Here is an 18,150-nt window from a genome sequence, read left to right as displayed (position 1 = left end):
GATACTGTGATGTTTTTCATCTACTCACAGATTCGCAAAGTTGACTCTCAAGTACCAGTCATACTGGATGCTGAAGATACTGATGTTATGATGCTAGCTGCTCATGTTGCTCACATGAATGATGGCATTTTCGGAATAAAGCGCAAAGACACCATCATTGACCGTCAGTCCCTCTGTGCAAAGAATGTTGCTGATGTCATCATACCATTGTATGTGCATAGTAGTTGTAATACCACAGCTGCCTTTTTTGGTCATGGCAAAAAATCGGTTTTTGAGAAAGGAGTGTGCCAAGAGGCCACACCAATTCTGCAGTCAGTTGGCAATGAAATTCCAGCCTCCAATGAAGTTCTGGACAACATGGCCATTTTCACAATGCGATACATCTATGGTGACAAAGTCAGCCAAACACTTTGTGAAGCCAGAGCTCAGAAGTGGAAGCATCTCAAAAGGAAGTCCACATCTAGAATACCACCTGACAGAGATTCGCACAACTTGAAGGTGCAGCGAGTGAATTATATCAGTCCTACCTGTTTCTCAACTTGGATAAAAGTGAGCTCATTCCATCCCCACTGAACAGTGGGTGGAGGCTGGACAATGGAAAATGTGTACCCCAGAGGTATAGTAAGCTAGCTCTACCAAAGGACTTAAGAGAATCAATACAGGGTGTAGATGAGGAGGAGATGCCAACGTCTGATGAGAGTGATATTGAAGATGATGATTACAGTGATATAGAGAATGATTAATTCAGTAGAATTTAACTATGACAAGTATGACAAGTACATGTATGTTCATCTATATTAATATTTTGGCATGCCCCTTTCTTTGTTCCACCATCAGATTTTTGTTACTGCATGAAATGAAACAAGCTTTGACATATATATATATATATATATATATATATATATATATATATATATATATATATATATATATATATATATATAATAGTAATGATATTATTGTCTTCCTTAAGAGGCCCCTCAAAATTTGTTTTCATGATTATGGTAGTTAATCTATATTAATATTTCGGCACGTCCCTTTTTTGTTCCACCATCAGATTTTTGTTACTGCATGAAATGAAACAAACTTTGACATGCATAGTAATGATATTATTGTCTTCCTTAAGAGGCTCCTCAAAATTCGTTTTGATGATTATGGTAGTTAAACAGTTCATGTTCTCCATTTGCAAAATGGGAGGAATTATTGCACAAAAAAGAAATAAAAATGTTTCCCATTTTTTAGAGGACCACTAAGATGAGTTTGGCTCATAGAATCACGCTCCATTTGGGGAGAAAACAGTTGAGTTCAGAGCTGACTAATTTGCACTTTCCATGTGCTGTAGTTTCTTCATAAAACCATGACTTTCTGACCAGCTAAAATCTACAAGATATGAATATGTAGACGAAACTGATCCGGCCTTTTGGATCACTTTAAAGTAGGGTGCCCTGTAATTTTAATGCGCTCTATGGATCCTTTGGAACTCACGAATGGTACACGTTGTGTAGTCACTAAACTACGTGGTAATGTCATCGAAGTGGAAAACCTGAATGATAATCAATGGATAAAAATGAGATAATATATTGTTTAAAATACATTCATGCTATCTGTCTTTTACCATATGTTGCCAGTGATGCCCGTCGAAGACGGGCACCTTTACTAGTATTTGATATAGCTGTGTCAAAAGTTGTGCACACACATTACCTTCACTTTGGGACTTAAGAATTGATGATAAGTTAACTGTCAAATGTCATCAGTTTCCTGCATTTTTAACTGGGCTGATGGCATTCAGGGTTGTACAGTCTAGTTATATGTCGGAGAGTGGGAAAAAGTCCAAATATAGGCAAATATAGTGTAAAACGCCCTCTGGTATTGCATATACATAATTATCATTGACAGATTTGAAATCCTTGATCCCAAAAACATAGATTAAGACACCAAAACGAATGTTCTCGACTAAAGTGAAATTGAACCACAATATTGATTTTGGGCGGCAATTTTGAATTTCGCCCCCTGGTGGAGTTAGCCCGCACTTTTGAGAGGGGTACCCTCGCTAAAATTTCTTTTTTTGGCCCCATCTAACAGAATCTGCATTGAAAAATTGGTCCCGGACTCAATGGTGGGGTCCTCTACTATACATACTGACACCGCACGATGCTAATACCTCACCTGAACTATGTTCCTGGTGAGCTAAAAATGTACCGTATCACAAAAAAGGTTCAATACTATGACCTTGTACAACGTCGTTGAAAACGCATTAAATTAACCGTAAATACTACGTGAAGAGGAGCACAGACATCCTTCTGTAATCCAAAAGTGATGCAATTGCTCCACAAGAAGCCATCGAGCTAAAGCTGCCGTACGACTCCTAATAAGGTCCTATGAGGGTACGGAATACTCCCAGAGAATTTGATGTTAAGGTTCAGAAAATAAGATAAATGTTTCTGTCAAGAAAAAGTGAAAAACTTTCCTTTAGGATACCTCTTCGACTGGGGGATAAAAGCAGAAAGGACCGAGAAAGTAAGAGTGTTTGAAAGCTTGAACTGCTCGTTTTGGGATTCTAAAGTATGATCGATACAATAAAACGTTACCTGGTTCGTCTATGTTGAGCTGATTCATCAACCATTGAACAATATCTGTTCCTGAAAAGAAACAAACAAAACAAACAAATGAGATATACAATTTTATTGGTTTTGGTTTATCATGTCATCAATGCGGTAACGACGTGTAATGCAAACACGATGATGTGATAAACCGAACCAGTGATCTCTTCTAATGCAGGTGTCTAATGGGAATCGAGTAGGTGGAGCAAAGAATTGTGGGTACAAACAAATAGCAGAGAGGAAATTGGGGGTTCAACAAACTCACCAACGGGCAAATGTACATATTATGTGCACAAGGAAGAGCTAAAGGGGATAATTTGAGAAAAGAAAATGGAAAGGTGGGGGAAAATAGGAAATACCTAATTTTGAGAAGAGAGGAGTATAAAGGGAAGGGAGGGAAAGGGGATATACTGTATGGAAGCAGTTTGGGGAGCCACATCATTCCACTATTTGCATTTGTATGGCGCAGAAGGCTACAAAGCATGAGGGGATTAAACCCAGTCTTGAATTAAATAAATACATGGTGCAATACCATATTTAAGCACTCCAACAAAACAGTACGTACTCATCATCATGTGACATGCGAACAGCCTGGATACATGAATTTTTTTTTTTAAGTATCGGAGCAACAACCACACTCTGCGATAGCAAGCAGTACATGTAACCCGGTATCAAGGGATACCCGAACCAAACCATTTGATACCCACAATCCAGGCAGGAGTTTGTAATTTGTTCATGGGGTGCTGGTGATAGCTTGCCGACACTTGAGGAAGGACGCACGTAGGATCTTTAACATCTACCAACTAATGCTAGCAAACGGGACACCTGGCTTAACATCCATCCGAGAGGCAGTACACACACATCGAGGCCTTGCCCTGCATTTGAAACACTGGGATGAGTTTACATCTGGATCAGGATTCGAGCCAAAGCTCGACAGCTTAAAGGTGACTGTGCCTTCCTCTCGAGCCTCGACTATCATACTAGCCGAGGCAGCAGGTAGATTCCAACAAGTAGTTCCATGATGACAGACGGGTGAGCAGGTCTGTTTGGTGTGCAAAATGTTTCGGCTTCACATTCAATGTGAAAACTTGGTCATGTGTCAATGGTCCATCAAACATAGAAAGAGACTCTTATATGATCAAAGTCAAAAGGAAGTACCATACACAAATACCTGTGACGACGCTTGGGATTTTAGAAAGAAAACTTTTGACATTTCTTATAGGCACTCCGGTTTTTTCATTCTGCATATTCTTGATAATGCTCTCAATCTGAAACAAAAAGCATGAGCAATTATAGTTTTCAATTTTATGGATGAGGGCTTATATAGTGATTAAAGCACAAGGTTGTGATAATTTTTGATTTGGCAATTCAAACTTCCCCACTTCAGTGGACTACAAAAGCAGCGCCTTCATATTCAAAACTAGAACTTTTAAATGAGCTCATTATGACATGACAGACACACAAATCAACACAGTGCCACCTATATAAGATTTGATTTATGTGATGAAAAACAAAACACAAAGAAGACAAGCAAAGTGTAAACTTCCATGTACATCATAATTTTCTTCCACACTCTCCAAAAAGTACCATTTACACTTTAATGTGCACTTCACATCACCAATGGAGGACATCTTTCAACCTCAATGCAAAACTGAGATCAGGTCATTTCTAAGAATCCAATATGCAAGCTTGGTGTTGGCTGAACAGTTAAAGTGACTGGTTTAAGATCTGAGGGTCTTGAGTTCAAGCCCTTGTTGTGACGTTGAATTAACACCAGGTGGGGTTGATTCATCCTGTCAACCTTCTGAGGATGATTATGATGATGATGATGATGAGCATCTAGAGGCAGATCAGTGTCAAAGCAGTGCCTTGTTGTCAGAGCATAGCTGCATTAGTGCCCTGAGTCGGACACCTCCACTGGAATGTTGAGCGCTTGATTGGAAAGCAATGTTTTGGAAATTAAATCCACTCGTTGCATCATCGCTCAGATGCAGCTGTGCCAGTGATGTAGTGCGCCATGTATGTAAGAGCAGGAATTTGTCATTTGTTCAGGCTGCTGGCAATAATGTTACAAGTCTTCCACAAAAGACACTGTGGGATCTTAAACGACCACTATATTATGCTAGGGCACCTGGCTTAAAGTCCATCTGAGTACCATAAATTCAACACACTGACTGTAAAACAAGGAAAAAAAGACATAATGTCAGAGCCTCCATTGTTTTAGTAATTTTGCTGTACGGACTTAAACGGCAGCCCATATTTATTTATGCCTGGTGTTAGCTTAATGGTTCAGGTGGTGGGCTTGGGATCCGAGGATCTTGAGTTCAAATCCCACTTAGGTGTTGAATCAATACCAGGTGGGGTTGACTCTTCTTTCTGAGGTTGACTCTTCTTTCCTGTCTTCTTTCTGAGGTCGGCAAAATGAGTACCAGCTTGCTCGTATCCTGTGTCGGAGTGGTGACCTGTCCAGGATTGTGCCCAATAGCCCACTTTAATGTGCAGCACCAATGCCGACACTGAGGAAGACACACTTAAAGGCAATGCTCTGCACAGAATATGGTCCCAATGGATATTTATCTTCTATCTATCGATATAGTAGTAAAACTCTCATCTTATATATATATGTGTATGTATGTATGTATGTATGTATGTTCCCGAAATACAGCCAAAACGGTACATGGTAGCGAAAAAATTATCGGCCCACCTTACTCACAATTTGCCTGCAGTGTGCAGTTTAAAGTTTCGTTTAAATCGGACAACGAAAAAAAATTATTAAAAAATCAATTCCTGATTCAGTCAAGTACTCTTCGGGAGAATTTGATCAATACAAACAACCTCAGCGGTATAGTTTGCTGGAGCTATCTTTTATATTTTTTATTGAAATGATTTATTTTAAAATCTCAAACATTTAGTAGAGAAAAAGAACGATTTATTTTTAAGCATAAAATAAACATCACCATTTTGATCAAATACTTCCGTGTTCATCAATAAATAAAATTGCGTTCAGAAGATTACGCACAATAATTTATTCGACTTTCTTTTCTCCGTTTTTTTTTTTCACATTGACGCGCAATATCAAGTTTCGTTCAAATCGGACAACGAAAAAAATTATTAAAAAATAAATTCCCGATTCAATCAAGTACTCTTCGGGATTATTTGATCAATGCAAACAACCTCAGCGGTATAGTTTGCTGGAGCTATCTTATTTTTTTTAATCAACCGCTGTCACAACGGGAACCCAACGGGTTCACGGGTCGTCTAGTTTACAACTAAAATGGCTGCCAGGCTACCAGTCGGCCATCTTTGATCAGATCGCAAAATAATGTTAGGTGCAAGTGTATGCTATTGTGTACTTTGTTTATGCCACGTTTGAACAAAATCGGATCATGCATGTCCGGAAATGGTTGGGGAGACGTTTAAGTAACAAAATGGCCGCCAGTCGGCCATCTTGGATCTGATCTCGAAAAAAAAATGACGTGCATATGTAAGCCATCATTCCTTATCTATGTGCCAAGTTTGAGCAATATCGGTAAATGCATGTCCGAGAAATGGTTGAGGACGTTTTCGATACCGGAGTTTTTTACAACTAAAATGGCCGCTCGTTGGCCATCCTTGATCGCATCGCGAAACAAAATGATGTGCATATGTAGACCATGAGGCGTTGTCTTTGTGCCAAGTCGGAATAAAATTGGTCCATAATGCCCGAGATGATGTTGCGGACGCATGCACACACAGACACTAAAATTGAGACCAAATCCAAAAGCACCTGTTTCGGACTAAGTCCAACGGGTGCTCTTTACAATCCAACAGTTTTTAATTGAGTCAGGACTCAAACCCGTACGACCGCTCAAAGTCCAATGCCTTACTTTTGCACCAACATGAAAAACAAACTTCAAATGACAAAGTACCATTATTGTACACACAGGAGTCTAGGTAAGCTATCTCTGATAGTTTTAAGATCAACATTAAGGGATGCAGCTGTGAAAATAAATTGGTATCGAATTATAAAATAAATTAATTAATCCACGAGGTCATTTCTAGAGTGTACCAGGTGCGGTGGGACGCAAGAAGCACGCGGGCCAGCATCTACTCCGCTTTATTGCGCGACCAGAAGCACACTCTTCCCACCCCTAGCGGGCGAGGCATGATATACGAAAACCCAATCACGTGACACAGCACACTCCTCCCCTCGTAAATTGACCCGTCACATAATGAACGGATAATCACAACATGACCATCGGAAACCCATCAACACTCATAATCCTCCAAGTACCGCGGCCGCACCCTGACCCGCCTCGGACGGGCAGCGCCACCAGACAGCCCAGGCTCAGACACCTCCCGGCTCGGTCGAGGTGACACCCTCGCCGGACTCGCACTTTCCGCAACACCAGCTACCCCCCGACTGCCCAGCCTGCTCGACGTCCCCGGGTAGGACGGCATCAGGCGAAGCCCCCCTTGGCGCCGGCCCAGCCAGCCCCGGCGATACAACGTCAGGTGCCGGCGATACTACCGGTGGGGGTCCCGCATCGTTCGGCTCGGGGAGGTGTGGGGGGGTGACGCTGAACAGCGATCATGCATCTGGTCCACGTGCCGCTTCCACACATCCCCACCATCAGTCTGCACCATGCAATTCGCCGGCCCCAGCACCACAGAGACCACCGCCGGCACCCATTTGGAACCGTGGAAATAATCGCGCACCATTACCCGCTGCCCCACCTCGAAGCTGCGCAGTCGCGTCGGACGCGACATCGCCCCACTCCCCGACCCTCCAGGTCGTAGCAAATCCAGCCTGGACCGCAAAGCCCGTCCATAGAGACGAATGGCCGGCGAATCACCCGTGACAGGATGAACTGCGTTCCTGTAATGGAGCAAAAAGACATCGACCACCGTCTGCACAGGTGCAACACCCCCCCTGCGCAAAGCCCGCTTCAACATCTTGACAAACGACTCAGCTTGGCCATTCGTCTCAGGGTGATACGGTGCGGACCTTAGATGTCGAATACCATTCTGGCGCATAAACTCATCAAATACACCCGCAATGAACTGCGGACCATTATCAGAGACCAGGATCTCCGGCAACCCTTTATTAGCAAAGATCGTCCGCAGCTTCTCTACTGTAATGTTTGCTGAAGTATGCTGCATTACTACAACCTCCGACCATTTAGAGAATGCATCGATCACAATCAAAAACATCTTGCCATTAACCGGTCCCGCAAAATCTACATGGACCCTCTGCCAAGCTCGGTCTGGCACAGACCAGAGACCCGAAGCTCGACGCGGGTTATCAGCATCTGTCTGGCACGTGGCGCAACGCTTAACCAACTGCTCAATGTCTTTGTCCAACCCCGGCCACCACAACAGGCTACGAGCAAGACTCTTGGTCTTCACGATGCCAAGGTGACTGACATGCAGTTCTTCCAAACACCGCTGTCTGAACCTCGGTGGAATCACGGTCCTCATCCCCCACATTACGCACCGTTGGACCAACGACAGCTCCGCTGCGCGTGACGTGAAAGGTTGAAATGCCGGTGTCGAAGGCAGATCGCTCCAATTCCCCGTAGAAATCGCCTGGACGACACGGGCAAGCACCGGATCACGAGCCGATTCCACCGCGACCTGCCTGGCCGTGACCGGCCCGCTTTGGACCTGGTCCAGCACGAACACATCGACCCGGTCGCCCAACTCAGACACAGCTGGACCCTCTGCACACGGCAAGCGTGAGAGCCCGTCGCAGTTAGCATGCTTCTCGGTGCTTCGCAACTGAATATCATAATCGTAAGCACCCAGAAAGACACCACCGCTGTATTCGCGCGGCTGCTACCACCGGCACCCCGCGTTCAGGTCTCAGGATGAATTGAAGCGGTTTGTGATCCGTCTGCAAAGTGAAATGCCGCCCCAGCAGATATTGATGAAACCTCCGCACACCCCAGACGAGGCTGAGAGCCTCACGCTCAATCTGGGCATATCCGCGCTCTGCTGTGGACAGGGTCCGGGATGCAAAACAAACAGGCCGCTCTGAACCATCGTCCATCCTGTGGGAGAGCACTGCCCCGATGCCATATGCAGAGCTGTCGCATGCCAATAGGAGCGGACGCGCAGGCTCATAGTGCATGAGGACCGTATCCTCTGTGAGCAGCCGCTTGACGCGGTCGAACGACGCCTGGTGTGCAGGCCCCCAAGCCCAGCGCTCGTCCTTCTTGAGCAACCGCGTTAACGGCGCAAGTTGTGAGCTGAGCCCGCGCACGAACCTTTGGTAATACTGGGCCATGCCAATGAACGAGCGCAGCTGCGTCTTGTCGCGAGGCGGTGGCATGCGCTGAATCGCCTCCACCTTCCGAGGACCTTTCAACAGCCCCTCCGGCGTGATGATGTGCCCGAGGTATTCCAAGCGCTGCTTGAAGAACGCGCACTTGTCCCTGTTTAAGCGCAAGCCGCACGCTTCTAGCTTTGTCAGCACTCGGGCAATGTTCGCAAGATGCTCGTCCGCCGTTTTCCCCGCAATGAGCACATCGTCCAGGTAGGTCTGAGCGGGCAGGCCAATGCAAACCTGATCCATGGCTTTCTGCCACAAAGCTGGGGCCGAAGCAATCCCAAAACAGAGTCGGGTATATCGATAGAGTCCTTGACACGTGTTGATTGTTAAAAGCTCGCTACTCCCGGGATCCATCGGCAGGTGAAAATATGCATCACGCAGGTCTAGCTTCGTGAAGTATTGACTCCCCGCCAATCGCGCATATATCTCATCGATTGACGGCAGTGGATATTGCTCCACGCTGAGCCCCGGGTTAACCGTGGATTTGAAGTCCCCGCACAATCGGACGTCTCCATTCCGTTTCAGCACCGTGACAACCGGGGTGGCCCAATCCGAGCACAACACCCGTTCGATCACTCCACAGGCCTCCAGCCTATCCAGTTCACCCTTGACCTTGTCCCGCAGGCCATACGGAACCGGACGCGGTTTACAAAACCGAGGAACCACCCCCTCCTTCAAGAAGAGTTTCGCCTCCATGCCCTTGAGTTTTCCAAGGTCGTCGCTAAACATCCCTTGATGTCTTTGAAGAATCTCCTCCAACTGATCCTCCCACTGGCTCGGCACGGGTTGCACAAGGTGAATTGCGGCCCAGTCTAGCCTGATGCGGGTCATCCAATCTCGGCCGAGGAGAGACGGCCCCCTCCCCCGTACGACGTACACCCGAAGCGTGGAGACCTGGCCTTGGTACCGCACAGACACGTCTGCCATCCCGACTGGCGTTATCTTCTCGCGGGTGTACGTGAACAGCGTGAGGTTTGACCTGATAAGCTTCAAGCCGTTGAGTCTACGCGCGGTCTGTTCGCCGATGAGCGACACCGCTGCTCCCGTATCGACCTGGAACGTGATCGGCGTTTCGTTCACTTCGACTTCCACCGTCATCGGGCGCGCTGTCGCCGGGCCAATTGAAAACAGGCTCAACAACGGCCGCTGGTTCCGCCGCGAGTCGCCTCGCACATCGCCGTCCACGACTTTAACGGTGGCCGGCGCCCCACGGCACACACGCGCCAAATGACCCACCTTGTGACAATTCAAACACACGTTGCCTTTATACGGGCACGCACAGCGCAGGTGTCGACCTCCACATCCCAAGCATGTCCGCGGGGTCACCCCGCCGCACGCGCGGCCGCGTGGCGACGTCTGACCCGCATCGCAGGTCGTGCGCGCGTCCCGGGGTGCTCGCGACCCCGCGTGGCCGGTGATGGCTCGAACATCCCCGCGAGTCTGCTCGACCGCCGTAGCCGTGCTGACCGCCGAGTCGAATGTAATGGCTTCATCCTTCAGCCGTAGAACCGCTGAAACCATTTTCGCATCTTGTAAACCAGCAATAAAACGATCTCTGAGCCGAGCTGGCCGCTCCCCCGCCGTGAACTTGCAGGCCACGGAAGCACGCTTAATCCGCGCCACGAACTCAGCGACGCGTTCCTCTGCCCCTTTCGAGAGGCGATCGAACTGGAATCGAGCGAGCTGCAATGACTTCTCCGGCGCCATGTGTGCTTTCATTTTCTCCACAATGTCCCGAAACGCCAGCCCGTCATCCCGGGGCCTGTTCGGTGCCACTAAATCACCCAGCAGCCGATAATGCTCCGGCGAAAGCGAAGCGAGCAAGATCGACTTCTGCTTGCTCTCGTCGACCACATCGTTCGCGTGGAAATAGCATCCCAATTGCTCCGAAATCAATTTGAAGTCGTCCCCGTCGAAAACGGGCATAAGTCCGTATTCAACCATCCTCGTCAGCCAACTAGAGTGTACCAGGTGCGGTGGGACGCAAGAAGCACGCGGGCCACCATCTGCTCCGCTTTATTTTGCGACCAGAAGCACACTCTTCCCACCCCTAGCGGGCGAGGCATGATATACGAAAACCCAATCACGTGACAGCACAATTTCTTCACCTGGCAAACACATCGTAAATTAGGACACTCGGTAGAGCGCATACCACCACCACACAATGCCTGATCCACGAGAACATATAGGGCCGAATACATTTTTGAGATATCATGTTGTACAGTACTATATCCTTTTTGGCCCTCTCTCTCAATGGTGAAGAATCACTTTAAAAATTAAATAATTCTCGTATCCAAATCTGTATTCGGATCTTCACCAAAATCGAATCGATTCGTCCTTGTGACACAACCAACCTGTCCACCAAGTTTCGTCCGAATTTGTCCACAACTTTTTGAGGTATCGTGGCATATATCATTTTTCGACCCATCTCTCAATGGTGAAGAATCACTTTAAAAATTCTCGTAGTCGGATCCGGATCTGGATCTTCACCAAAACTGAATCAATTCTTCCTTGTCACACACCTAATATGTCCACCAAGTTTCATCCGAATCCGTCCACAACTTTTTGATATATCGTGCTCTCTATCGTTTTTGACCCTATCTATCAATGGTGAAGAAACACTTTAAAAATTCTAGTATCCAGATCCGGATCTTCACCAAAATCTAATCAGTTCGTCCTTACCAAACACCGAACATGTCCACAAAATTTCATCCGGATCTGTCCACAACTTTTTGAGATATCCTGTACACAAACAGACAAACAGACAGAAAGGGGTGAAAACATAAACTCCTTCACCTTCAGTGGCGGAGGGAATTAAATAATTCTCGTATCCAGATCCCGATTCAGACCTTCACCAAAATCGAATCAATTCGTTCTTGCTAAACACCCAACCTGTCCACCAAGTTTTGTTCGAATCCGTCCACAACTTTTTGAGATATCCTGTACACAAACAGACAGAAAGGGGTGACAACATAACCTCCTTCACCTTCGGTGGCGGAGGTAACAAGAGCGGAAATTGCTTTGCAATACATGTCCCCTCATGATGTGACATATTCTAATTCCAAAAAGGACATAACTCTTTGAAAAATTGACGAAACGCTCTGAAACTCAAACTTGTTCTGTATCATATCATGATAAAGTCATTTACCAAGTTTCAGTTTGTATATGTTAAGGGGTGTGGAGAAAAAAATTCTGAAAAACAACCGGTGGGAAGGACGGACAGACGGACAGATGGAGAGAAAACTTATCGTCCCCTCTGGTTAAACCGGTAGTAGGGGACTAATAACCCCTCCCCTACCTCCTCCCAACACCCACCAGATTGGTGGAAACTACTCCCACTGCAGGATTCGTGAAACTGGATCATGATCCATAAAACAAGATTTGCACAAACTAACAAGCTGTTGTGTCTCTGATGATGCCAACGTGAAACCTTGTTCAACCGAAATGGTCATGTCTATCAGTGATGGTGAGAAGTCGTGACATTGTACTCATATTAAGGTGCCATGTTGATAAAGTGCCTTGATGCAGTTGTTGATATAATAAATATTCATGTCACAAATACCAATCGTTGAACTCAAGATGAAGAGAACCCTTTTAACCAAATGCGTTTTGAAAAGTTTGTTTCATCATAAGTCCTCTTTTATATCTTTATCAAGATGACTGGGTTTGCCAATTAACCACTGAGCTTTTTTTTTTTCTACAAAAGCGAAGTTCATGGAAGAACAAGGTCAAACTGACAATGGGGTAACAGGGTAACAATATGCAACTTTCGAAATTATGTATGAATGCTAACGCGGCCTTTCGCGCATGCGCTGTGTGCGTTTTCAGTGACTTGGTTCTGATCGCCGGACACTTTTAACCTGCTGTTACTAGCGGGAAATCTGTCATTGAAATAGTCTTTTAAACACAATTTTCAGCATTCTGACAAAAGAGTGGCAATTTCAAAATGATAAACCATTATTGTTCTGTTCCTGAATGAAAATTGGACTCACGGAAATGTAGAAAATATGACAAATATCCGTGGATGAGAGGAGTCGGGTTCCATTCCCTGTTAGTACAATTAGTTAGCGTCAGCAGTGGATATAACACACACACACACACACACACACACACACACACACACACACACACACACACACACACACACACACACACACACACACACACACACACACTTCTCCTTTCTCCAATAAATTTAAAACTCATATAATTTAGATTATAGCCCCGGAAGCAAACGAAAAATACATATTTATCACAAGTACTCACAGCCCATACAACTCCCACCCCACACTCCCCCCTCCTCCCAGACATTATTAATAGTAAATAACATCATTCCAAAACTTACCCTGTGCATCAACAAGCCCCAGATATGACCTTCCCATCAGTATTAAGAAGCACAAATGTTTGGGTAGAACACGCCCGTCTACGAACCTTCGGCCTTTCACAGCCCATATCGTCGGGAGTTTTTGCAATAAGGACAGCAAGATATCAACTTTTTGGACGAGTTGATCAGAAAGTTTTCTGTTATTTCGTTATGCTGAGGGCACACCCCTTTCTCGCAGGGATGTTTCCAAGAATTTCCGACTTCTTTTGAAAAAAAAATTGAGTTGTTTCATACTCCAACCTTATCTGGCACACATGAAATACACCCAAGCCACCCTAATGAACTTCATTACTAGGGGTCTCTGTGCATGTGTACCGAGTGATTCGGAGCAGATTACATCATTTACAAGTACAATATGCGGTACAATTGGCGTGGGAATAGACAGCCAGGAAAGGAAGAGACTTGACTTTCGTATGCTTTTATTATAAAAGTATCAAAACACACCAGAAAAAACACACACACACACACACACACACACACACACACACACACACACACACACACACACACACACACACACACACACACACAGGCCATTTTCCCTGCTAAAGCGGGGGTTAGCCTTGCGGGCCCCATGACAATCTTCTCCACTTTACCCTATTTTCTGCATCTCCCCTTCTTAATCCTCTTGCCCACATTTCTTCTTCCACCGCCTTTAGCCAAGTTTTTTTCTCTTCCCCATCCTCCACTTCCAACTACACTCATTTCCAACACTCCTCTCACTCAGTCACTTTCATCCTTCCTCAACACATGACCCAACCATCTCAACCTGTTTCTCTTCACAACCTCCATCACAGACTCTATTCCCATCATCTTCCGCAAGTCATCATTTGTCTTCCTCTCTCTCAACGATACTCCACACATCCACCGAACCATTCGCATTTCCACCCTTTCCACCCTTTGTTGCTGCTCCATGTTCAGTACTGATGTCTCACTCCCATAAATCATCGTACTCCTCACACATGTAGCATACACCTTTCCCTTCAGCTTCAACGACACTCCCCTCTTTGTCAGCACGCCACTCAGTTCCCGAAACTTCTTCCATGCACATCTCTCTAGCAACCGTCGAAGAGTCTGATCCACCTTCTCCATTCAGCATGTCTCCGAGATAGCAAAATGTTTTCACCTCTTCCAGCTTCACACCATCTCAAAGATCCAACTCAACAATTCCTTCATCTGCTGCTCCCTCGATGCACACCTTACACTTGAATGTAGCTGCCACACTGGTTAATGACCCTCTCACACCACTACATTTTCGATGAACCCATTCAGCACACATTGTACACTGAATGGAGTTCACTCCGACACCCTTCCTGCACACAGCACACTGCCACTTCCCAGTCCACATACAGCAGCTCCCACGGTAAACCCTCCTTTACCCTCCGAGCCAGCACCTCCATCACAACTACAAATAGAAGTGGACTTAGTACCGACCTCTGGTGCACTCCTACCCTCACCTCAAACTCACCACTGTTCCCATCCTTCGTCCTTACAGCTGTGCGTGCTCTCTCGTACATGGCCATCACGACTCTGATCAACCATTCCTCCACTCCTAACTTCCTCAATGCCCATGTCATAACGTCACGTGGAACCCGATCAAATGCTTTCTCCAGATCAACAAACCCAAAAAACAACTTCTTCCTCTTCTCCATGTACTTCTCCTGCAACTGCCTTACAATAAAAATTGCATCTGTCGTTCCTCTTCCTGGCATAAATCCAAACTGCATTTCGTCAATCTTTACCTTCTTCCTTATCCTCTTCTCCAACACCCTTTCCAATACCTTCATTCCGTGCTCCAATAACTTTATTGCTCTATAGGAGCCACAGTCCAGAGGGTCACCTTTCCCCTTGTACAGAGGGACGAGGGTACTCAGTTCCCAATCCACTGGAATGCGGCCTTCTTTCACTACCAGATAACAGATCTCTGTCATTCTCTTCACACCCCAACTTCCCGCTGCCTTCAACACATCTCCCACAACTCCCTTCGGCCCTCCTGCTTTTCTACTCTTCATTGCTCTTTTAGCTTCCTCAACTTCCTCCTCAGTTATCTTCTCTGCTGGTCCTAAAACCAGGTTACTCTCAATGTTGCTATCCCATTCATTTTCTACATTCAACAGCCTTTCCATATATCTCTTCCATCTGAGTCCACAACGATTTGTCCCACTTCATCCTTCAAGCAACTCACCCCCGTCACATCAAATCTCTCTCTCGCTATCTGCTTTGCGATCCTGAATACCGCTCTCTTACCCTCCTCCGAATCCAAGCGTTCTCCAAACATTTTCCTATGGGCCTCCTGCGCCTTTGCAACCTCTTTCTTTGCAGCCTTCTTGGCTTCCTTATAACTTTCATGTGCAGCCTCTTCTTCCACTGTACCCTTCGCCTTTTGCCATTCCTTGAACTTCTTCCTCTTCTCTTCAATCGTCTTTCCAACTTCATCACCCCACCACCATGTTTCCGAGTGCCTCGGTGGTCCTTTTGTCCATCCACATACCTCACCAATGGCTCCCAATAGACTAGCTTTCATTGACATCCAACCACTTTCAAGCTCAACCACATCATCTTCAACCATACTCAGCCTCTCTCTTAATGCTTCCTTCACTGTCGCCTCTTTCAACCTCCACACCCTCATCCTCGGTTGGTACTTCACCCGCTGAATTCTCCTCGCACCTTTCACCCTAATATCGCAGACAACCAGGTGGTGCTGTGAAACAGTCTCCTCCCCTGGGATCACCTTTGTGTCCCGGAGGTTTCCCCTATCTCACCGACGCACCATCAGGTAGTCAATGGTTGTCGTCGACCCACCTGACGTGTATGTAATTAGCTTATTATCCGCTTTCTGGAATTGAGTATTACAAATCAACAAATCAGCTCCATCAGCAAACTCCAAGATCCTTTCACCTTCTCCATTTCTCACACCATATCCATAACCCCCATGGACTCCCTCAAAACCGTCTGGACTCCTTCCCACATGTCCATTCAAGTCTCCTCCAACCACAACAACTTCCTCATCTTTCACATTCTCCATCAACTTCTCTATCACACACCAGAACATGTTCTTCTCTTCATCGCTTCGACCGACCTGCGGGGCATATCCCGAGATGACGTTCACCAAAAGCTTTCTGATCACGATTCTCACCATCATCAACCTTTCACTCACTCTAGTCACACTCACTACACTGTCTTCAAACTCCTCAGAAAACATGACACCAACATCATGCACACCTTCCGGGCACCCTTGCCACATAAACTTGTACTTCTGCCCCTGCCTACCCTTCACCATTCTCACACCACTTCCTTTCAATCGTGTCTCCTGCACACAACACATGTCCACTCTTCTTCCGACCAATGTTTCAACCACTTCTCCAGATCTCCCTGTCATTGTCCCAACATTCCATGTACCAAACCTCAGAAACCGATCTCCACGTAGAGCATCAGACGATTGGTCATCATAAATGGAAAAATTTCCTCCCTTGCTTCGATCGGGTTCCCCACCTTGAGTTTTAACGAGAGGGGCTGAGGACCCCCACGGGGTACATCGGGCTGTACCCTGCCCATCAGTTGTACTCATCATGGTTTCCATTTGAGGCGATGTTTTTAGGGCCGGATGCCCTTCCTGACGCCAACCCTTTCAGTCGCCTCTTACGACACGCAGGGATACGGTGTACCTATTCTAACCGAGGCACACACCGGGAACACCAGAAAAGGCACACTCCAGAAAAACAAATCCAAACGATTTTACAGCAAAAATAAATTCAACAAAAGCAATACAAACAAGGGTGCCTGTTCATGGCAAAAAACCAGCATAGAACAATACATATATGCAAAAAGTAAGTGTAAGTACTTTCCACTTTTACAAACAGATTCCTCACGAAAAGAAACTCAAAACCTCATCAGTGTACCACTGATCACCCACAATATCCAGGCTCAAAAGATAAACCTGCTCCATTTTTACTCGTGCCAAAACCATACCTAAAAAGCAGAAAAGCACATTTGCATTTTCCCCCTTCAATTTTGCTTTCCTGGTTTTATAAATTGCCAGTTTAGCAATGCCCAACAGAAAAGACAAGAACGAGAGGACTGGTTTACTTTTATAATCCCCCCCCCCCCCAATTCCATAAATAAAGACTGGAAAGGAAAAAAACAAAATTTAATTTATAGAAGAGCTGTTGAAGGAAGAGAAAGAGGGGTACCAATCTCTTACATTCAATGAAAACGTGGGAAACATTTTCAATTAAATCACAAAACGGACAAGAAATTGGAACAGAAGAATTAAACTTATGGAGTAATGTCTGTGTGATGAGGGCTTGATGTGCTAGTCTCCAATTCAGGTCTCCAGTTCGCCCAGGAGTTGGAGAACTATACATTTTGTTCCACACTGAGTTAAAAAAGCTCCAGCGGGTAAGATCTCATTCCACCGATTTTTCAACAGTTTTGGAAAAGAAGGTATACATGCTTCCAGACATATGTTGTAGATAGCCGTTTTCCCCATGACGTGAAACACACCAATTTCCTCTAAGTTTGAGGAGAACACACCCTATTGTTTTTTTGAGGCAATTTGAAATTCAGGAAATAGACGTGAGTCTACCACTTCATCCACCCCAGTCCACCCGATGTTTAGTCCATGAAAGGTTTGAATTACTGCTTTCAAGACATTTTCCACAATACGAGCAGAACAAACACCAGTTTTTGATGAAAGTGAGCTTACAGGGAGCCAGGCATTCAAGGATGGATGCAACAGGTCTCACACTCTGTTTATTCCAACACTGGTGAAACTGCATAAACGACCTGGAGGTTGAAATTCTCGAGAATAAAGGATTCCGAACTAATATAGCTCATGTACAAACTTTTGGGCA

The 18,150-nt window shown here is 45.7% G+C and overlaps 1 protein-coding gene across 11 annotated transcripts in view; it reads right to left on the bottom strand.

Moving 5' to 3' along the window:
- The window catches only part of LOC147020482 (regulator of G protein signaling 7-like), a 151,539-nt gene that overhangs the window by 88,467 nt on the left and 44,922 nt on the right, over positions 1-18,150 (bottom strand). For 9 of the 11 annotated variants that reach the window (XM_085895845.1, XM_085895849.1, XM_085895847.1 and 6 more), the window contains 2 exons: positions 3,772-3,868; positions 2,589-2,639 (listed from right to left, as the gene is read on the bottom strand). In XM_085895845.1, the coding sequence (XP_085751971.1) occupies positions 2,589-2,639; positions 3,772-3,868 (148 nt within the window). Of the gene's footprint in view, positions 1-2,588; positions 2,640-3,771; positions 3,869-11,709; positions 11,854-18,150 lie in introns of all 11 variants that reach the window. The other 2 variants (XM_085895855.1, XM_085895851.1) reach the window with 1 other exon arrangement.

The sequence above is a fragment of the Eptatretus burgeri genome, chromosome 9, assembly GCF_056783735.1.
Source record: "Eptatretus burgeri isolate ZD-2024b chromosome 9, Ebu_testis_v1, whole genome shotgun sequence".
In the NCBI taxonomy this organism is placed as follows: domain Eukaryota; kingdom Metazoa; phylum Chordata; class Myxini; order Myxiniformes; family Myxinidae; genus Eptatretus; species Eptatretus burgeri.
This window is presented reverse-complemented; position numbering and strand designations above follow the sequence as displayed.